Below are 22,883 nucleotides of genomic sequence, written 5' to 3' on the forward strand. Positions count from 1 at the left end.
CGGTACCCCACTAGTCACTGCTGGTCCCAGCACCGAGCCTTGCGGTACCCCACTAGTCACTGCCTGCCATTCTGAAAGGGACCCGTAAACCCTACTCCTTGTTTCCTGTCTATTTACAGATGTGTAGGTCTGCTTCCAGATCCAATCACCGTCCAACTTTTCACTGGGATGGATCCAGTGAGTGTAGATTGAACTGTCCTTGCTTCAAAATGGGTGGGTGGGTATTTAGACCCAGTGGCCGGAGCAGGTGAGTGGCACTGGTACATTGACCACATTGCATGTACCCGCTGCCTCTGGGGGTTTGGAGAGACTATTGGAAGAGATATCTGCCCTCTGGGACAACTCGTGGCCAACAGTTTAGTTCCCATGAGGAGCAGGCAGAACATTGGGGGTTTGAGTCCAACCCCTGGGGCCCCTGTATCACATTTAGTTCAGAGATACAGTGCCCTTCGGCCCATCGAGTCCGCACTGACCAGCGATCCCACGCACAATAATCCCGCACACGTTTGGGACAATTTATACATGTACCAAGCCTATCAATCTAGTGTTAGGGTTAGGGCTAGTGTTAGTGTTAGGGCTAGGGTTAGGGCTAGTGTTAGTGTTAGGGCTAGGGTTATAGCTAGTGTTAGTGTTAGGGTTTGTATAAATTGTCCCCTAGCGTGTGTGAAATTGTGTGCGGGTATTCGCTGGTCGCAGGCTGGGTCCACAAATGGGGGGCATCAGGGAAAGTGTGTGGGGGGGTGGGGGTTTAGAGAATGGGAGAAGGGGATAGAAACGTAGAAATTAGGTGTAGGAGTAGAGGCCATTCGGCCCTTCGAGCCTGCACCGCCATTCAATATGATCATGGCTGATCATCCAACTCAGTATCCCGTACCTGCCTTCTCTCCATACCCCCTGATCCCTTTAGCCACAAGGGCCACATCTAACTCCCTCTTAAATATAGCCAATGAACTGTGGCCTCAACTACCCTCTGTGGCAGAGAGTTCCAGAGATTCACCACTCTCTGTGTGAAAAAAGTTTTTCTCATCTCGGTTTTAAAGGATTTCCCCCTTATCCTTAAGCTGTGACCCCTTGTCCTGGACTTCCCCAACATCGGGAACAATCTTCCTGCATCTAGCCTGTCCAACCCCTTAAGAGTTTTGTAAGGGATGGGAGGGGGGGGGGGAGTGGCGAAGGGGGAGAAGAGTGGAACTGACTCCAGCATCTTCCCCACCACCGATGTCAGGCTATCTATTCTATAATACTGTTTTCTTTCTCCTGTCTTTCTTAAAAAGTGGGATAACATTAGCTACCCTCCAATCCACAGGAACTGATCCTGAATCTATAGAACATTGGAAAATTATCACCAATGCATCCACAATTTCTTTAGCCACTTCCTTAAGTAACCTGGGTTGCAGACCATCAGGCCCTGGGGATTTATCAAACTTCAGTCCCATCAGTCTATCCAACACCATTTCCTGCCTAATGTGGATTTCCTTCAGTTCCTCAGTCACCCTAGATCCTCTGGCCACTAGTACATCAGGAAGATTGTTGGCGTCTTCCTTAGTGAAGACGGGTCCAAAGTACCTGTTCAACTCATCTGCCATTTCCTTGTTTGGTCTAAACTATTTTTTGACTTTAGTCTTAACTATTTTTTTCATCTTCACATACCTAAAGAAGCTTTTACTATCCTCCTTTATATTCATGACTAGCTTCCCTTCGTACCTCATCTTTTCTCCCCGTATTGCCTTTTTAGTTATCTTCTGTTGCTCTTTAAACGTTACCCAATCCTCTGGCTTCCTGCTCATCTTTGCTATGTTGTACTTCTCTTTTATTTTTATACTGTCCCTGACTTCCCTACTGCCCCAGCCACGGTCACCCCTTATTCCCTTTGGAATCTTTCTTCCTATTTGGAATGAACTGCTCCTGCACTTTCTGTATTATTCCCAGAAATACCTGCCATTGTTGTTCCACTGTCATCCCTGCTAGGGTATCTTTCCAGTCAACTTTGGCCAGCTCCTCCCTCATGGCTCCATAGTCCCCTTTGTTCAACTCTAATACTGACACCTCCGATTTACCCTTCTCCCTCTCAAATTGTAGATTAAAACTTATCATATTATGGTCACTATCTCCTAATGGCTCCTTTACCTTGAGTTCCCTTTATCAAATCCGGTTCATTACGCAACACTAAATCCAGAATTGCCTTCTCCCTGGTAGGCTCCAGTACAAGCTGCTCTAAGAATCCATCACGGAGGCATTCCACAAACTCCCTTTCTTGGGGTCCAGTACCAACCTGATTTTCCCTGTCTACCTGCATGTTGAAATCTCCCATAACAACCGTAGTATTACCTTTACGACATGTCAATTTTAACTCTTGATTCAACTTGCACCATATATCCAGGCTACTATTTGGGGGGGCTGTAGATGTCCTATTAGGGATTTTTACCCTTACAATTCCTCAGTTCTATCCATACTGACTCTACATTTCCTGATTCTGTCATCCCTCACAAGGGACTGAATTTCATTCCTCACCAACAAAGCTACCCCACCCCCTCTACCCACCTGCCTGTCTTTTTGATAGGACGTATACCCTTGAATGTTCAGTTCCCAGCCGTGGCCCTCTTGCAGCCATGTCTCTGTAGTTCCCACAACATCATACTTGCCAATATCTAACTGAGCCTCAAGCTCGTCCACTTTATTTCTTTATTCCCCCTGCACTCCCTGTCCCTAGACTGCTCCCCCGGACCACATACCCCTCTGCCACCCCCCCCCCCCTCTCCCTCCCCCACACACACACACCCTCCTCCCTCCCACACCCCCCCCCTCTCCCACACATACCCCTCCCCCACACCCCACCAACACACCCCCTCCTCTCCCTCCCACACCAACACCCACCCCCCCTCCCTCCCCACACCCTCCTCTCCATCTCCCACACCCCTCCCACCAACACCCCCCCCTCCCCACGCATACCCCTCCCCCACCACTCCCACATCCTCCCTCCCCCGCACCCCCTCCTCCCACACCAGCCCCCCCTCCCCTCTCCGGCTCCACAACGCTCGCTGCCCCCCCCCCCCCCCTCTCCCACACACATCCCACCAACTCAACAACCCTGCACTTGAGAAATGTCACCAAACCTGGCCTACTATCTCAACCTACTAGTTATACACTTGTACCGAATCCAAGATGCTTATTTAAGATTTGTCATAGTGATTATGTATGGTGATACATGTATTAAACTGTATACAGAAATGAATTTCACTTTAGCTCAGTAAACATGACCAATAAAGAACCATTGGACATTTATAAACACAGTTCTTACCTTGGTCTTGGCTTTTCTTACCTCGGTTCCTGTCGCTTCTAGTGTGAAGTTTCGCTCCTTGTGTGTCAAAGGACAGAGGGCAGATAGGAAGATGCCAAACAGCATGGGAGCTGGGACACAACCTTGCTTCAATAGACAACAGGTGCAGGAGTAGGCCATTCGGCCCATCGAGCCAGCACCGCCATTCAATGTGACCATGGCCGATCATCCCCAATCAGTACCCCGTTCCTGCCTTCTCCCCATATCCCCTTGACTCCACTATCTTTAAGAGTTCTATCTAGCTCTCTCTTGAAAGCATCCAGAGAACCGGCCTCCACCGCCCTCTGAGGGAGAGAATTCCACAGACTCACAACTCTCTGTGTGGAAAAAGTGTCTCCCCATCTCTGTTCTAAATGGCTTACCCCTTATTCTTAAACTGTGGCCCCTGTTTCTGGACTCGTCCAACATCGGGAACATGTTTCCTGCCTCTAGAGTGCACAAACTCTTAATAATCTTACATGTTTCAATAAGATCCCATCTCATTTTTCTAAATTCTGGAGTATACAAGCCCAGCTGCTCCATTCTCTCAGCAGATGACAGTCCCGCCTTCTCGGGAATTAACCTTGTGAACCTTGGCTGCACGCCCTCAATAGCAAGAATGTCCTTCCTCAAAGTCCAGGGGTCCAGTACCAACCTGATTTTCCCAGTCTACCTGCATGTTGAAATCTCCCATAACATTTCCTGATTCTATGTCGCCCCTCGCAAGGGACTGAAATTAATTCCTCACCAACCGAGCTACCCCACCCCCTCTGCCCACCTGCCTGTCTTTTTGATCAGACGTATACCCTTGAATATTCAGTTCCCAGCCCTGGCCCTCTTGCAGCCGTGTCTCTGTAGTTCCCACAACATCATACTTGCCAATTTCTAACTGAGCCTCAAGCTCGTCCACTTCATTTCTTATATTTCGCGCATTAATATAGAACACTTTAACTTCTGTATTCACCTCCCCTCTCACAAAGGTGACCATTGGCCCTGACCTTACTCTCTTATCCCTTCTCGAACTTTCCTTCCCATTAATTCGGGAGTCTTTTGTAACTTTACCTGTACTTGCTTTCCCTTTAACTCTATCTTTATACTCCCAATTCACTCCGCTACTCATGGGGAAACTATCTGAAGTAATGCCATCAAGATGCACGTTCTTGTGGAAGGACTGAGTGAGGTTTAGAAGATGTGGTGGACATCCACCCGTCTCCAATACCTGCTAGAGCCACATCTGCGGACAGAATCGATAGCTTTTGCAAAAAGGCCAATCTTTCTCCAAGTTTGAAGCAGCTGTTGAGGAACAACTTCCTGTGACTCCGTGGGAACTCAGCGGGCCAGGCAACATGCGTGGAGGGAATGGACAGATGATGTTTTAGAAACATAGAGAATAGGTGCAGGAGTAGGCCATTCCGCCCTTCGAGCCTGCACCGCCGTTCAAAATGATCATGGCTGATCATCCAACTCAGTATCCTGTACCTGCCTTCTCTTCATACCCCCTGATCACTTTAGCCACATCTAACTCCCTCTTAAATATAGCCAATGAACTGGCCTCAACTACCTTCTGTGACAGAGAATTCCACAGATTCACCACTCTCTGTGTGAAAAATGTTTTTCGCACCTCGGTCCTAAAAGACTTCCCCCTTACCCTTAAACTGCGACCCCTTGTTCTGGAACCCTTGGATCACGGCCCTTCAGGACTCCATTCTAGTCTCCATTCGCCAGGTCAGTTAATGACCACAGCAGATAGCAGAGGTTGATGTTCACCATGGACTGGAATAACACATGGTTGAAGATCCCAAAGGCCAATCTTGCTCCACGTTCTGCATGACCGTCCACATCTGGCGCTGGAGATGCTGTTGAGGAACAGGTTGGTTGGATTTCTTGTGACCCTGGTTCTCTCCAGATGGTGCGAAAGGGGAAAGCATGAAACATCTGCCGACTGATGTGGTCGCCAGCTGTTTACAAGGAACTTTCCCTCCAAAGACTTGCAGGAAAATGCCACTGGGACAGATGATGAGTCAGAACTGGACGAGTTTGACAAATTTCTTAAACGCCGTGGATTCCAGTGTGGTCCCCATTGATGTGGTTACCAATCTGATGGTTCTACACAAACGGCACTCAAGTTCCTGACATTCATTTTATCTGTTTTAGTTTAGTTTACTTAAGTTTAGATTAGTTAAGTTTACTTTAGTTTAGTTTGGTTTATATTGTCATGTGTACTGAGGTACAGTGAAAGGCGTTTGTTGCGTGCTATCCAATCCCTCTTGGGGTTGCACAGGAGAATCCACGGTGTTTAAGAAATTTGTCAAACTCATTCAGCTGAATGATCATCTAATTCCAGCGGTATTTTCCTGCAAGTCTTTGGGGTGAAAGTTTCTGGCAAACAGCAGGCGACCACATCAGTGGGCAGATGTTTCATGTTTTACCCTTCACACCATCTGGAGGAGATCCAGGTCGACAAGAAGTCCCACCAAGTTGTTCCTCAACAGCTTCTCCAGCGTCAGGTGTGGAAGGTCACAGAGAACTTGGAGCAAGATTGGGTTTTGGGAGCTTCAACGGTGTGTCATTCCATCAATGGTGACCATCAAACTCTGCTACCTGCTGTCGTCAGAAACTGACCTGTTCAATGTAGACAAGAATGGAGTCTTAGAAACATAGAAAATAGGTGCAGGAGTAGGCCATTCGGCCCTTCAAGCCTGCACCGCCATTCAATATGATCATGGCTGATCATCCAACTCGGTATCCTGTACCTGCCTTCTCTCCATACCCCCTGATCCCTTTAGCCACAAGGGCCACATCTAACTCCCTCTTAAATATAGCCAATGAACTGTGGCCTCAACTATCTTCTGTGGCAGTGAATTCCAGAGATTCACCACTCTGTGTGAAAAATGTTTTCCTCATCTCGGTCCGAAAAGATTTCCCCCTTATCCTTAAACTGTGACCCCTTGTTCTGGACTTCCCCAACATCGGGAACAATCTTCCTGCATCTAGCCTGTCCAACCCCTTAAGAATTTTGTAAGTTTCTATAAGATCCCCCCTCAATCCTCTAAATTCTAGTGCGTGCAAACCGAGTCTATCCAGTCTTTCTTCATATGAAAGTCCTGACATCCCAGGAATCAGTCTGGTGAACCTTCTCTGCACTCCCTCTATGGCAAGAATGTCTTTCCTCAGATTAGGAGACCAAAACTGTACGCAATACTCCAGGTGTGGTCTCACCAAGACCCTGTACAACTGCAGTAGAACCTCCCCCGTCTTGAAGGGTCACGATCCAAAACGTCGTCTGTCCATTCCCTCCACAGATGCTGCCTGACCCGCTGAGTTCCTCCAGCTCTTTTTCTTCTTACCGAGGAGATTGAAGCTCACCGATCTCAGACAAGATCTCGGTCTGGAAGCACATCTCGGTCGCGGTCTCCCTCCCACGCCATCGTCTTCAAGGCCGGTCGCAGAGCGGTCCATGGGCGCTGGATCTACTCGGAGCCAACCTGACCTGTAGATGTTTGCGCGGAGCTGGACTTGCGGGGACTTAGCGCCGGTGAGTGTAACCGCGAATACTATCAATGTAGCAAAATGACCCAAGAAAGAGACTCCCCTCCCTCACCCCCCCTTCATACTCACCCCTCGCTCCTCTGGACAGGGAGGGTGGGAAGGAAGGAAGGATTGACCCCTGAGGGGATATTTTATTAAATTGGGGGAGAGGGGCGATGTCTTTGGTCTTGACCCTTGGTCGTGTCCGGAACGCAGACCCGGTCCGGCCGGTGAAGCCTCGCTGACCAGTGGGATGACCAGAGAGTTGGGTTGTGTCTTGAAGGATCGCGCCGCTGTCCACTCGCGGTGGGGTCGCGCGTCGAGGTTCTTCTCCGGCCATCGTCCACGGACACTGTGTGGACGCTGCTTGGACAGCGCCGCCTTTTATAGACACCGCCATGTCCCGCCCCCCCTCGCTGACCATTGGACCTCGCTCCGGCCACGGCGTTGGCCCATGGGGCGGACAGTCCATCCGATTGGTGGAGACCGCTGTCCGTCAACGCTAAACTTCAGCGCGGGAAGGACAGCTGATGCAAAGCGATTGTCCGTTCGCTCCGGCCACGAGCCCCGCGTGACCCCCCCCCCCCCCACACACACACTGGCACCAAGCCGGACACTGAGGGAAATGAGGGACATTTGAGGAAGATTTTAATGGCCATTGGTCACTGAGGGAATAAAGGACATTGAGGGTCAGTTGGTCACTGAGGGACTTCCAGACTGAGGGACATTGAGGGAGCACCGGACACTGACCGATGTTGATGGACTGAGGGACATTGAGTGGATGAGGGACGATGAGGGGATGAGGGACATTGAGGGGCATTGAGGGACATTGAGGGGCATTGAGGGGATGAGGGGCATTGAGGGGATGAGGGGCATTGAGGGGATGAGGGACATTGAGGGGCATTGAGGGGATGAGGGACATAGAGGGGATGAGGGGACATTGAGGGGATGAGGGACATAGAGGGGCTTTGAGGGGCATTGAGGGGATGAGGGACATTGAGGGGATGAGGGACATTGAGGGGATGAGGGACATTGAGAGGATGAGGGATATTGAGGGACATTGAGGGGATGAGGGACATTGAGGGGATGAGGGACATTGAGGGGATGAGGGACATTGAGGGGATGAGGGACATTGAGAGGATGAGGGACATTGAGGGGATGAGGGACATTGAGTGGATGAGGGACATTGAGGGGATGAGGGCCATTGAGTGGATGAGGGACATTGAGGGGTTGAGGGACATTGAGGGGATGAGGGACATTGAGGGGATGAGGGACATTGAGGGGATGAGGGACATTGAGGGGATGAGGGGACATTGAGGGGATGAGGGGACATTGAGGGGATGAGGGACATTGAGGGGATGAGGGGACATTGAGGGGATGAGGGACATTGAGGGGATGAGGGACCGCTGCTTATTGAGTGTCTGGTGGATGCTGAGGGAATGAGGACACTGAGGGAATGAGGCACGCTGAGGCGATGAGGGGCACCGAGGAACTGCGGGACAGACGATGCTGAGGGATTTAGGGACATTGGGGGGGTGGGGCCAACTCCCGAGGGTGACCCCTCGCACAAGGGAAGGTCCACTCTCCCAGGAGGCAACATGAGTTCAGGGGAAAAGGGAGATGTTGGTACTACTGCGTATAACACTAGCAATATTGTTTTATCCCCAAAGAACCGCAGATGCCAGTTTACAAAACAAGACACAAAGTACTGGAGTAACACAACCGGTCAATCTACAACAAAAGTGCAGAGTGAGAAGGGGTTGTAGCTCCGTCTGATGGTGCAGATTTCTGTACCTTTCGCCTCACAGCAGCAGCAGGGAGAAGAAGGAATGACCAGTCTGTTTGTAAATTTGGTATGAAGGCCAACATGCCATTCCCTTTCTTCACTGCCTGCTGTACCTGCACACTTACTTTCAGTGACTGATGAACAAGGACACCCAGATCTTGTTGTACTTCCCCTTTTCCTAATTTGACACCATTCAGAAAATAATCTGCCTTCCTGTTCTTGCCACCAAAGTGGATAACCTCACATTTATCCACAGTAAATTGCATCTGCCCACTCACCCAACCTGTCCAAGTCATCCTGCATCCTCATAGCGTAGAGGATGCAGGGTAACTTGGACATTCCAGTGATATGGGCCCTTCGGCTCATTGAGACTACACTGACCATTAATCTACCTCTGTTGAGGTAGTAGATGGGGGAATCAAGGGCTGTGGGGCACTGGCATAGAGGAGGAGGTGAGGTTTGGGCAGATCAGCCATGATCATGGTGAAGGACAGATATAGCTTAGGTTTGAGGGGCCGAATGGCCTCCTCCCATTTACTAGTGTTGCTGCCAGAACCCTACTGCCACCCATTGGCCTGCTGTGGGACTGTGGGGAGCTGCTGGCCTTCACATTTGTAGACAGGAGGTACAAGGAACTGCAGATGCTGGCTTTAAAAAAAGAGACAAAGTGCTGGTGGAACTCAGTGGGTCAGGCAGCATCTCTGGAGAAAAGGAGTAGGTGACGTTTAAGGTTGGAACCCTTCTTCAGACTTTTTGACCCGAAACGTCACCTATCCATGTTCTCCAGGGATACTGCCTGACATGCTGAGTTACTCCTGCACTATGTGTCTATGGTTTAACCTTGCATCTGCAGTTCCTTCATACACACACCATGTCTGGTGATTGCTCGGTGACGCTGGGCATGGAGGCAGAGGTGGGGACAAGAAGTGGAGTGCAGGAGGGCTGAGGGGTGATCCTTTGGAGGTGTATATATTCATGAGAGGAATGCCCCTGCCCCCCCCCCCCCCCCCCATGAACTTTCTCCCTTGGATGGTCACGTCACACATCGACCCAGCACAGACCTATTTGCACTTATCTGAAGAAGGGTTTCGGCCCGAAACGTTGCCTATTTCCTTCGCTCCATCGATGCTGCTGCACCCGCTGAGTTTCTCCAGCATTTTTGTGTACCTTCGATTTTCCAGCATCTGCAGTTCCTTCTTAAATAATAAACTATTTGCACTTTATACTGTTTTACTGATTTTAAAAGAAATCTTGTTTCTCTGGGTGTCTAAATTCTTAGTTGATTAAGTTATTACATCGGATGGAAGCTGCATACCAAATCTCGTTGTACCTCTGTGCAATGACAATAAAATCTATTATTATTATTATTATTATTATTATTAAATATCTAGAATAGGGGAAATCAAGAACTTGGGGTCGTGGGTTTAAGGTGAGAGGGGGAAAAGATTTTCTAAGAACTTGAGGGGCAACTGTTTTCACACAGAGGGTGTCAGGTGAATGGATTGTGCTGCCAGAGGAGGTGGATTAAAAGGCGTATTGAGAAAGGACTCGGTGGATCCTGTGGGGTGGTTTCCCCCACAGACTGGCTAAAGCATTTTGCAAAAGATGCCTCAGACAGGCAGCATCTCTGGAGAGAAGGAATGACTGATAGACACAAAAATCTGGAGTGACTCAGTGGAATCTGAAGAAGGGTCTCAACCCGAAACATCACCCATTCCTTCTCTCCAGAGATGCTGATCGTCCCGCTGAGTTACTCCAGCATTTTGTGTCTATCTGCAGTTATGTCAATAGACAATAGGTGCAGGAGTCGGCCATTCGAGCCAGCACCGCCATTCGATGTGATCATGGCTGATCATCCCCAATCAGTACCCCGTTCCTGCCTTCTCCCCATATCCCCTGACTCCGCTATTTTTAAGAGCCCTATCTAGCTCTCTCTTGAAAGCATCCAGAAAACCGGCCTCTACCGCCCTCTGAGGCAGAGAATTCCACAGACCTACACTTATGATCTCCTCCTGAGTCCCTCTTTGTTCCATCATATGTTCATGTCATAGGAGCAGAATTAGGCCATTTGGCCCGTCGAGTCCACTCCATCATTCCACAAGGGCAGGGGTTCCCAACCTTTTTCGTCCTGTTTACCCCTGGCAACTTTAACAGCACATAACAAAGTTATTTCACTTATTTATGAACAACTAATGATGACCAGAAGGTAGACAAAAATGCTGGAGAAACTCAATGGGTGCGGCAGCATCAATGGATCGAAGGAAATAGGCAACGTTTTGGGCCAAAACTCTTCTTATACCAGAACCAAACACAGTCAGCCAATGAGAAAAAATATGTACAAATCCAGAATAAACTAATTTGCCTCCTGGGTAGGTGAAATTTACCCCAGGCTGGGAACTGCCCAATGCATCACCGGTTCCTCACTCCCCTCCATTGAGTCTGTCCAGAGCAAGCGTTGTCTGCGAAGGGCGCTCAGCATCGTCAAGGACTGCTCTCACCCCAGCCACACACTGTTTACCCTCCTCCCATCCGGGAGGCGCTACAGGTCTCTCCGTTGCCGGACCAGCAGGTTCAGGAACAGCTTCTTCCCTGCGGCTGTTACACACCTTAACTCTGCAACTTGGTGATTGCTAATCCCCCCCCCCCCCCCCCGGACACTCCTTCCCCCAGAGAAATTGCACTATTGCTAATGTATGTCCATATATATATTTTGCTGTTCCATTATTCTATGTTCGCTCTTCCGGGGTGAGATGTTAACTGCATTTCGTTGTCTCTGTACTGTACACTGCACAATGACAATAAAGATTGAATCTGAAAGTCTGAAGAAGGGTTTCGGCCCGAAACGTTGCCTATTTCCTTCCCTCCATAGATGCTGCTGCACCCACTGAGTTTCTCCAGCTTTTTTGTGTACCTTCGATTTTCCAGCATCTGAAGTTCCTTCTTAAACAAGATTGAATCTGAATCTGAATCTGAACCTTTGCACTAGGGGGATAGCTTCAGGTAGAAGGTACAGGAGCCTGAAGACTGCAATAACCGGGTTCAGGAATAGCTACTTCCCCACAGCCATCATGCTATTAAACCTGGCTCGGACAAAACTCTGATTATTAATAACCATTTTCTGTTATTTGCACTTTATCAGTTTATTTATTCATGTGTGTATATATTTATATCATGGTATATGGACACACTGATCTGTTTTGTAGTCAATGCCTACTATGTTTTGTGTGCTTAAGCAAAGCAAGAATTTCATTGTCCTATACAGGGACACATGACAATAAACTCACTTGAACTTGAATGGCAAGAATGTCTTTCCTCAGATTAGGACATCTAGTTGAGCATCTCAGGTGAGCTGCAGCTGCGGGCAGGGGCCGCACGGTGGGGGTGTCGGCGGAGGGTGGCGGGCGGCGGGTCCAACTGGCGGGCGGCGGGTCCCGCTTGGCGCAGCGCACGCTCCTCGGTCTTGGCAGAGTCCTCCAGGGCGGCGGGACGCGGCGACCGCTCGGTGACGGCAGGCAGGCAGGTAGGTAGGCCGCGGCCGCGGTGTTGGCGGCGGAAAAGGCCGGGAATCCACCCACTAAACCCGGGGTGGAGAGCGAGGGACGTGGGGGGGGAAACACTCTTTGGTGTGGTGAGGCCGGATCTGGGCCCGCGCTGTATTTTATCCCCCCCGCCGCCCAGCGAGGCCACGCTCCCCGGGAACCGCGCGGGAAAGGCCGCAGGCCTGGGCCTAGTCGTCGCGCTTCAAGCCTCGGGCCTCGAGTCCGGGCCAGGCCGCTCCCCGGCGACATCGCGCCCGCTCCGACACCCGCCAACGCGGTGCGGCCGTTTTATTGCTCATTTTGGATCTTTTATATTTTCCCCCCATTGTTACAAAGCCCGCTCTCTCCTCGCCTTAAACCACCAGTAATATCTCTCCCCCCTTTCTCTCTCTCCCTCTCTTCCTTTTATACCCTCTCTTCCTTTTATTTCATCCCTCTCTCCCTTTTATTTCCCTCTCTTCCTTTTATTTCCCTCTCTTCCTTTTATTTCCTTCTCTTCCTTTTATTTCCCTCTCTTCCTTTTATTCCCTCTCTCCCTTTTATTTCACTCACTTCCTTTTATTCCCTCTCTCCCTTTTATTTCCCTCTCTTCTTTTTATTTCCCTCTTCCTTTTATTCCCTCTCTCCCTTTTATTTCCCTCGCTTCCTTTTATTCCCTCTCTTCCTTTTATTCCCTATCTCTTCCTTTTATTCCCTCTCTCTTCCTTTTATTTCCCTCTCTCTTCCTTTTATTCCCTCTCTTCCTTTTATTCCCCTCTCTTCCTTTTATTTCCCTCTCCCTTTTATTTCCCTCTCTCCCTTTTATTCCCCTCTCTTCCTTTTATTACCCTCTCCCTTTTATTCCTCTCTTCCTTTTATTTCCCTCTCCCTTTTATTCCCCTCTCTCCCTTTTATTTCCCTCTCTTCCTTTTATTCCCTCTCTTCCTTTTATTCCCTATCTCTACCTTTTATTCCATATCTCTTCCTTTTATTTTCCTCTCTCTTCCTTTTATTCCCCCTCTCTTCCTTTTATTCCCTCTCTCTTCCTTTTATTCCCCCTCTCTTCCTTTTATTTCCCTCTCTCCCTTTTATTCCCTCTCTTCCTTTTATTTCATCCCTCTCTTCCTTTTATTTCCCTCTCTCCCTTTTATTTCCCTCTCTTCCTTTTATTTCCCTCTCTTCCTTTTATTTCCCTCTCTTCCTTTTATTCCCTCTCTCCCTTTTATTCCCCTCTCTCCCTTTTATTCCCCTCTCTTCCTTTTATTCCCTCTCTCTTCATTTTATTCCCTCTCTCTTCCTTTTATTCCCTCTCTCTTCCTTTTATTCCCTCTCTCTTCCTTTTATTCCTTCTCCCACCATCTCTTTCTTTCCACCACTATATCTTATTTTATTCAATCTTTGCCAGGTTTTCCTTATTTTTTTTACCTTCTATTCCACATTCTCAGTTTTTTCCCTCTTTACCACAGTCTAAATCTTATTTTTATATCTCTTTACCAGTCTTTCTTATTTTTGAACCTCTTTATCTTTTTTTCTTATTTTTTTAACCTCTTTCCCAATCTTTTCTTATTTTTTTAATCTCATTACCAAAGTCTTTATTTTTTAACCTCTTTACAACACTTTCTTTTTTTTTAACTTCTTTGTCATTTTTCCCCCTCTCTGCCACATTCTCTCATTTTATTTCCTGTTTGCCACAGTCTTTTCCTCTTTCCCAGTCTTATTTCTCCCTCTTTTCCCGCAGCTTCACATAATTCTTTTCATTTTTTTTGTTCTCTTATTTTTGTCCTCTTTAGCCACTAACTGTGGCAAAGAGGGGAAATGGAAAAGACCCAGGTGTATTTTGCCGTAGTCTCCCAATTTTTCCTCCCTGCTATTTTATCCCTCTGTTACGGTCTCTTTTCCCAATCACAGTTTTTCCAATTCAGCCCCCCCCCCTCTATTTTTCTGTCTGCCACACTCATTATTTTTTTTCTCTGCCACACTCCTCTGAAACGTAATAATTATAACAGGTGGAGAAAATTAGATTTTGCTTCAAAGATGGGTCCGTTTGTGTTTTCTCTCTCCATTTGGCTCTATTTTCTTTGATCCATTAAACCCTTTCCCCCAGATGTATTAATCTGAAGCAGTCACTTTTTTTCCACAATAAAATCACTTTTCTCAAATACAATTCCTCCTATGTATTACCTCTATCAGCAATCTCAAATACCTTTGATATTATTGCCTCATTCCAAGTCTAATACAATAACCCTTTTTTTTAAATTGAATTTATCCTTTTGATTTCCACCACACAAGAAGTCTACCTTGGTTTGGTGGCAGGTGATGATTATTTAGAGATACAGCACCAGACACAGGCCATTCAGCCCACCGAGTCCCCATGTTTGTGTGTGTTTTTCCTGTCTTTTTCCTCTGAATGCCTTTTCTCAAATGGTTTCCACTTTTACATGGATATCTATGTACTGTTTGTTTCCCAGCTGAATACCCACTTTGTTTCCCATGTGGCCTAAAGCTCAATAATTCCTAATATCTTGCGAAAATAAAAAGTCTCTCCTCTGTCCATTTCTCAGCCTGGTGCTGATGGAGGTCCAGACAGTTTATTGTAGCCCCTTCAGCTTCACAAAAGTCCCTTTCATTCCTTGCAATAATGGGGTGTGTGTTTGGAACTCTGGAACTCATGTGCCTTCTGTCTGAGGGTAGCAGCCTTGCACCAGTGGCCAACAATGTTCCAAGTCACCTCCTCCCTTTGGCATTGAGTATTACATGCTTCATTTGAGGTGCAGGATACGGTGGAGATACCAAGAACTGCAATTGCTGGTTTTATAAGTTCTAGGAGCAGAATTAGGCCATTCGACAATCGGAGCAAACTGCAATGCAGATTCTAACCTACCATCTCTCTCTCTCTCTCTTGCCGTGTTTCTCAGGTGCGTTTCAGCTGAGTCGGACGCTGCATTCTGAGGGATAAAACATTCATCTTGCTTGGTGAAGAGTGCAGACAAGACCAATGTGGGGCAATCAGTTTCAGTCCGCGTCCAAGTCAGGTGTGTATTTGATCTGCTATTGTATTGACTTGCAATTTTCATCAGTCAATAAACATTCAGTGTCCTCATCATTTGTTCCTCAGTTTCAGTTTTCCCCATACCCCTAGTTCATAAGGCCCAGCAACAGAATAAGGCTATTTGGCCCATCAAGTCTACTCTGCCATTCAATCATGGGTGATCTATCTTTCCCTCTTAACCCCATTCTCCTGCGTTCGCCCCATAACCCCTGACACCCGTACTCATCAAGAATCTGTTAATCTCCACCTTAAAAATATATTGACTTGGCCTCCACAGTTGTGTGTGTTAATGAATTACACAGATTCACCACCCTCTAACTAAGAAATTCCTCCCCGTCTCCTTCCCAAAGGTACTTCCTTTTATTCTGAGGCTGTGCCCTCTGGCCCTAGACTCTCCCACCTGTGGAAACATCCTCTCCACATCCGCTCTATCCAGGCCGTTCACTATTCAACCCTTTCCCCTCTGTCACTTTGGCCCCAAGTCAACGTATCCCGTTCCTGATCATCCTCCACAGCACACCCACCACCCACCGCCCACTCCAATAAGGAATGTGTCATGTGTGTTTCCTGTTCCTCTTGCCAGTGGGTCAATCCAGCTGGCATGCAATTGACGAGCTCTGAAGCCCGGTAATCTGCAGTGACAAGTGTATCGTGGATACTGGTTACTCAGTAAGTGTCAGGTGTTGGAATGATCAGTATCTGAAAAGCAGCGAATATGATCAAAGACTTGTTCCAACCCGCTCATCCCTCCTTCTCCCAGTTCCTGTCGGGCAGAAGATACAGAAGCTTGAAAGCTTGCACCACGAGACCCGTGAACGGCTTCTGAACCGTCCTTCCATAAGTTAGGGTACTGTCCAATTCACCTCTACCCCCATTGTTCTCCCTGTGGCCACATGGGTTTTTCCCGGGTGCTTTGTTTTCCTTCCACTCTCCACAGACGTACATGTTTGTAGATTAATTGGCTTCGGTAAAAATTGTAAATTGGCCCTAGTGTGTAGGATTGTGCCAATGTGCGGGGTGATCGCTGGTCGGCACAGACTAGATCAGCTGAAGGGCCTGTTTCTGTGCTGTATCTGCAAACTAAACTACCAATGAATCTTTGATAGACACAAAAAGTTGGAGTAACGCAGCGGGTCAGGCAGCATCTCTGGAGAAAAGGAATGGGTCTGAAGAAGCGTCTTGACCCGAAACGTCACCTATTCCTTTTCTCCAGAGATGCTGCCTGACCCGCAGAGTTACTCCAGCTTTTTGTGTCTACCTTTGGTTTAAACCAGCATCTGCAGTTCCTTCCTGCCAATTAACCTTGTGTTCTTTTTCTCTAGGCTCGCATGGAGGCCAGCAACAGTCGCTGCTTGGACCTGGACCGCCATCCATGCAGCAGGCATTGCTACAGGTAATGTCGCGGGCTGTACTGATCAATTGTGGGGCCTCGCCGAGATTGTGCTGGTGTCTGGGCAGATGTTTTGGGGGGGGGTGGGGGGTATACAGGGTGCTGGTAATTATCCCTTGTGGTTGTCACTTGGATGGTGGTGGCGGCAGTCATTAGGTTGGAATACCAGCAGGGGTTCTTTACAACGTGGACAATTGGCTTGGACCGGTAATGTTGTTGCAGACTCCAGGGGTGGGCATAATACTGGCGTAGGATGTTGTACTGGCTTACCAATGTGGCTTTACTTATGGTCGGAGTATCATTGCTGACTTAGCTGGAGAAAAATCGGTGGTGACTCTCTTTTCAGAGATTACTCCAGGGGGATTGATACTGGAATATTAAATTAAAGGAATAATATTGCTGGGCAGTAATATTATTGCTCGGAATAATATTAGTGGGGTGGGCGATAGTAATAATAACGTGGCTTGTCGATGGATGGGGGTGATGATCATCAGTACCTGACGGAGAGGCTGAAATGTTGCCGCTTGGCATGGATGTGTTCGTGAGGGCTGTCGCTTGGTGGGGAATAATGTCACCCGCATTCTCGTGTGGCAGGCGGATTAATGTCGGAGGGTCATGTCACAGGGTGGTAGACAAAAATGCTGGAGAAACTCAGCGGGTGAGGCAGCATCTATGGAGCGAAGGAAAAAGGCGACCCAAAACGTCGCCTTTTTCCTTCGCTCCACTGATGCTGCTGCACCCGCTGAGCTTCTCCAGCATTTTTGTCTACCTTCGATTTTCCAGCATCTGCAGTTCCTTCTTAAACATGTCACAGGGTGGTGGTGTCAGTGTGTGGGGGCTGTCACTTGATGTGGAGAGTCAATGTTGTGATCGGGCCAGTCACTTGTCTGGATGTTAATTTTGGTTAAAGAGAGGGTAACGGGGTTGGGTCATTTGTTGGGCAATACTGAAAGAGGGTGTCGACTGGGCCAATATTGGAGCAGCGGCATCATGTATTTTTGATGCTTTCTGATCTAATTCATATTAAATATTGTCGAGCCAGCTCAGGATTTCTGAAGCTTATCAAACTAAATTGCAATCCTGCTGCATATCCCTGGTTTTCTAGCGCCCCAGCTGCTCACATCGGACGGAGCCAGATGACCTGGAGAAGAGTACGCATTTTGCCTTAAAACTGGAGGTGTTCCACATTTCCACACTCTGCCCATGGTTTGCAAATCAGTGATGTGCCCTTTCACTCTCAGGCTTTGTACTGGTTCACGGGGGAGACAAAGTCTTCCCATTTCAGAAGCCCAATCTCAGACTCCCGACCCTCACCCGTCCCACCAACTCGGATCTGGAACCAGGGTGGCCTGGTGGTGTTTTGGTTCACTCTGGCCTTGATCATCACTCTCATGTATTTTAAAATTAACTTTTCTCTTCAATAATTCATGGGTCATCTGGCACCTGCTATGATTGCTGTGACACTTGTTCTGTTCTCTAACCACCTCACTTGCCTTTCTCTTTCAGCCTTCAATGCTGTTGGGGGTACGCACACAAGGTGTTGCAGGTTGCTTGCTTTCTCAATAAATGCTTAAGATGCCTTGTGATTTCCCTCTTTACGGTGTAGGTCTCATTGTTATTATGGTCGGGCCAGATCACCGCCTAAGGAGCAGAGCAGAATTGAGGCCCTCCTGTCCGATAATTTTTAATGTGCAAAGTATTTGTCTTGGTGACGACTTTTCAAGTTGCTGGTTGTTGCATTAAAGCAAAAGCACTCTGCACTCGAGTTACCACGCCATGTCCTTCCTCATCTCTTCCTGCCTCTCCCACCGACGCATCGCCCCCATCCCATCTCTGCTGAACTCCTGACCCATGCTGCCTTTAGTTGCAACCAAACCACAGTTCTGTTGGAAGCTCGTCTAAAGCCCCACTTCTTGCATAAAGTCTGCAATTGTTGTCTCTCCCCCCCCCCCCCGTCTTCTCCCCCTCACCCCCAACCTCTCCTCTTTACCTCTTGCTGTCCACCTACACTGGCTCGTGATCTGGTGGGAATGAGCGGGGCCTTTGTCACCCCCCATCCCTACAGCTCGCTCTAATTCGTGTGTTCCTTAAATTCTGGCCTCGCCACATCCGCCATCCTTCGCTTTCCACCAGTATCTTCAGCCATGTAGAGCCCCGGAACTCTATTCCTAAACCTAACAAATGTCTCTTCATTTAAGAAAATTCTGCTCTAACATGTTATGCAGTTTGCAAATGTTGACTGACAGCACAGCACGCCTTTGAAGGTTCTTGGGACACGTTGCTAACATTAAAGGTGCTGTGTTAAACCAAGTTGTTGCTGTGGGGAACATGCATTGTCATGGCACATGCCAGTGTTATTTTTACAACAGAAGAGGTTTAAGACAGGAAATGTGGCAAACCATTTACACACAGAAGAATGCTGCAAGTGGCAAATTAGCTGATTAAATGATCAATCTGTATGATGGATGAGTGCTGGCCAGGACACCAAACAGCAGGTGGAGCTGTAGTTTTATGTTGACTTGCGTGTGGACGAGTGCAGTGTGAGCTGTTCATTTACCTGGGCAGGCAGGGCTGCAATTACACAGGTCTTGCTCACCATTTGGACTTCATTGATCATTGCTCTTTATCAGCTGATGGTAACCTTTTGTTCTACACTTCTTGGCGTAAAAAATGGACAGCATTATTAGGGTGGTGCTTTGAAAGGTGCGGGTGCCACCCATTCATTATAAACTGGATGTGAAGCAGGAATGATCAGATTTGACTGGGAGTTCCCTTGCAATTAAATGCCAGTCTGAGGCTTGTCTGGCAAGCTTGTGAGCATAGTGCTTCTGTCCCGAGAAGGTATGCTGCTGGAGATTTGTTGTCCCTGTGAATGATAATGACACTGGTTCTGTTGCTATTGGCAGGACCACCAGCAGTCAGGCCAGTCGCAGAAGCAGCGAGTGTTTACAGGAGTGGTCACAAGTCTCCACGACTACTTTGGGTTCATTGACGAGGAAGTGTTGTTCCATTTGAAGTAAGTGGTGCTTGAACCAGTAGAGAGTGTAGTATTGGAAGCTCCTCTTAATGGCTCCCCTAACTTCCCCTCCCCTCTCCCCTTCCCCACGCTGTTTTGGCCACTGCGCCACTTGCTCAGATCCCACTTGCTCCAAGCTCGATTACAAGTTTGCGTAATGGCTGACATTTGTGTCCTGCTTGAAGGGAGAGTTTTGCTGAGAGATCCTGTCACTGATCTCTGGATGAGCTTTGGACAGTTGCCACAGTCACCAGCCTGTCAGAATGTGCTGTTCATGCAAAGATGGGCACTTTCAAGAACTGCCAAAAGCTGTTGGGCAGTGAGTGGTCCCTGCATCTTGTGACTTCACCCACCATGCCCCTCGGGCTGTGGTCCTCAGTTTTAATGGGGCATTGTGTCCAGTGGGATAGTTAGTGCCTCATAACTTTGCCCTGAGCGATCAGTCACCCATGCCCACTTTGGGATGCCCCTATCTTTGGGAGTATTGTATGTTGCGCAGACAGCAGTGGGTGGTATGTGCAAGAGTTGTGATCTGTGCGTGTGTTTGTATTGCAGTGTGGTGAAGGGTCGGATGCCCCAGGTTGGGGAGCGAGTACTGGTGAAGGCGGTGTACAACTCTAGTCACTCAGTGCAATGGAGCGCACTGAAAGTCCAAGTGCAGCCCACTCAGGTACAGGCTTTAGTGCAGTGCCTAGGAACCATGACAGGCAGCTTAGAATACCGCATTCATCTCTTGTAGTTCAGTTTGTATAAAGCCTCCAATGTCCCTTTTGTGAAGGGAATTTATGAGATTTAGACACCTCACCGCTACTAACCCTTCATTTTTCTCCCCACCCCAAAACTTAGACTCTGTTTCCTTCCGCTGCTCCTCTCAAATCCCCTTTCTTCCCACACCTCTAAATTCTTGAATTCCTCAGAACCGCATCCCTGTCCCTCTAAACTCTTTGTCCTCTTCTAAATGCCGTGTTCCTTTTGGTTTGTGGCCCCTCAGTGCTGGGTGGCAATGGCTAGTTGTACTTGTTGCATTTTATGATGCTGAGACTGGAACTGATAGTAGATAGAGTAGTCGGCTGGTCAGCACACACTCGCTCATTGCTTCCTCCCAGGAGCTCCCGTCAGCCGTGCAGATCGTGTGATACGAGGTTCTGTTCCCATCGATGCAGGGATCCGCTGGAACTGGCGATGGAGGTCTCGCGGCAACGCCAGGCAGTCTTCATTAATGGCTTCTTTGCTTTGCAGGTTTGATTTGAGCTGAAGTGGTGTAACACAAGGACAATATGCTCTTCTCTACCCTGCCACGTCACACTGGAACCTAATGCACAACACCCCCCGTTCCCCACCCCCCACTCCACCCCACCCATCTAAACCCAAACAAGGTTTAAACCAGGGGTGTCAAACTACCGGCCCGCGGAGGGGTCCAATCCGGCCCGCGGGATGATTTGGGGGGGGGGGGGGGAGTATATTCACGACCATTTATTATGTATCTATGGCAACTGCTCTCTCTCACCGCTGTCTGTGCCGCCTGCTGCCCCGTCCACCTCTCCATGAACGGCCCGCGGTTGCCATGGGGATGGTTGCCCCCCCCCCCCCCCCCGGCAACCACTGTCAAACAGATAAGATGGCCGCGCTGAGCTCCCCCTGGCCTCGGTCTGGCTGGCTGACTGACGTTCGCGTGTGCACCACTGATCCGGCCCGCATGAAGTCGCATTTTGCCCAATCCAGCCCGTGACCTAAAATGAGTTTGACAGCCCTGCTTTAAACCCAATAAGCCTCTGCTTGTCCTGTGCCCCTCACCCAGTGTAAATGGCCGAGGTTCCAGATGGCATTTGTCCCCAATAAGTTTCTGAGTTTTCCGGAATCGTTTTTCCCCAGGCGAAGCCTCCCTCATGTTGACTCCTTGTGTTGTAATCGTTTCTCATTGCAGAACCCATCGCACATGATGTCTGGGCAGAAGCAAGGCATCCTTGGAGCCAAGCCCCAGCCACAGCCTCTGCTCCAAGCTCCACGCATTCCCTCCCTGCTTTCTTCACAGCCACTGCTCTCTCAGCTCCCCCACAAACGTAAGTATCAACACTCGAGCACAACAGAGAAGTGCCTCAAGTACTCACCACTTGACACCGACAGTAATCACATCAACATCCATCTCTTATTCATTAGTCCCATGCGACAAATTAATCTCCACTCGGGTTCACTCCATTGGTCACCTCCCCATTTCACAGTCAGACGTTTGAAGTTTGTGTTCCCCTTGAAGCTTGCACAACTGGGTGGCACATTGGGGCAGCGGGTAATGCTGTCGCTGTGGAGTTTGCGAGTTCTCTCTGACCGCGTGGTCTTCCTCCCAATGCTCCAGTTCCCTCTCGCATCCCAAAGGCGTGCAGGTTTGTAGGTGGTTCGGCCTCTATAAATCACCCCTCGTGTGCAGGGAGTGGATATGAAAGTGGGATAACATAGAACTAGAGTAAACGGGGATCAATGGTTGGCATGGACTGAGTGGGCTGAACGGCCTGTATCCATGCTGTATCTCTAAACTAAACTAAGCTCTAAAAGCCTGCACCCCTGTTTCTATTCATCAGAGATGGGTCCTGCATTGCCAGGAAGCCAGTGTTGCTAGAGGGACAGGGCTTCAGAGGGGGCTGCACAGTAGGGGTGGTAGAACTATGTGAATGGTGAGATTGTATTGGGGCACTGCATCGCTGGAGTGGAGCTCCTGCAGGAGCCACTCACTCTGAGGGTGTTCGTCTTTTGATTGAACATTAAATCAGCTTCACTCAACCGATTATCTGGTAGTTGTCACATTGCTTCTCGTAGCAACTTGCTGTGCACAGCTTGGCTACTATATTCCCTTCATAAAAATAATACCCGCAGTTTGCTCCTTCATTGGCTTCAAATTGTTATGAGATTTGCTGTGATCGCAAACGTGTTATACCAATGCAAATTTCTCTTCCAATGTATAAGCACAGATAGCGTTTAACACACCACAACCAGCCTTGGGTTAGTCTGTTTACCTTTCATAGTTCTAATTGCTCATGTTCTTTTTCCATATCCCCTTCTACTTAATCTAATCTTGAATATTGGTAGTTTCACCCGCTCACCCTTAGTGGATTTCATAACCACGCAGGTGTCTGTTGTGTTCTACATATAAATGATGTACATATATGATTAATGTACAACAGTTTTATTGGTGTATGTCGCAATTGAAAACTACTTGCTTCAATCCTTTGCCATACTTACATCAGTTTTAGCATTTCTATTGTGATTGGCACCAATTTTTGAAGGCTGC

At 48.4% G+C, this 22,883-nt stretch overlaps 1 protein-coding gene across 5 annotated transcripts in view; it reads left to right on the forward strand.

The window, feature by feature from the left end:
* The first annotated feature begins 12,046 nt into the window (after nt 1-12,046).
* The window catches only part of LOC116967209 (cell division cycle and apoptosis regulator protein 1-like), a 33,503-nt gene continuing 22,666 nt past the window's right edge, over nt 12,047-22,883 (forward strand). The window contains exons 1-6 of one of the 5 annotated variants that reach the window (XM_033013640.1): nt 12,047-12,142; nt 15,064-15,180; nt 16,520-16,590; nt 19,494-19,603; nt 20,159-20,273; nt 21,528-21,663. In XM_033013640.1, coding sequence (XP_032869531.1) covers nt 15,144-15,180; nt 16,520-16,590; nt 19,494-19,603; nt 20,159-20,273; nt 21,528-21,663 — 469 coding nt within the window. In that variant the 5' untranslated portion in view covers nt 12,047-12,142; nt 15,064-15,143. Of the gene's footprint in view, nt 12,155-15,063; nt 15,181-16,519; nt 16,591-19,493; nt 19,604-20,158; nt 20,274-21,527; nt 21,664-22,883 lie in introns of all 5 variants that reach the window. The other 4 variants (XM_033013641.1, XM_033013642.1, XM_033013643.1 and 1 more) reach the window with 4 other exon arrangements.

Source organism: Amblyraja radiata, chromosome 39 (assembly GCF_010909765.2).
Source record: "Amblyraja radiata isolate CabotCenter1 chromosome 39, sAmbRad1.1.pri, whole genome shotgun sequence".
Lineage (NCBI taxonomy): Eukaryota > Metazoa > Chordata > Chondrichthyes > Rajiformes > Rajidae > Amblyraja > Amblyraja radiata.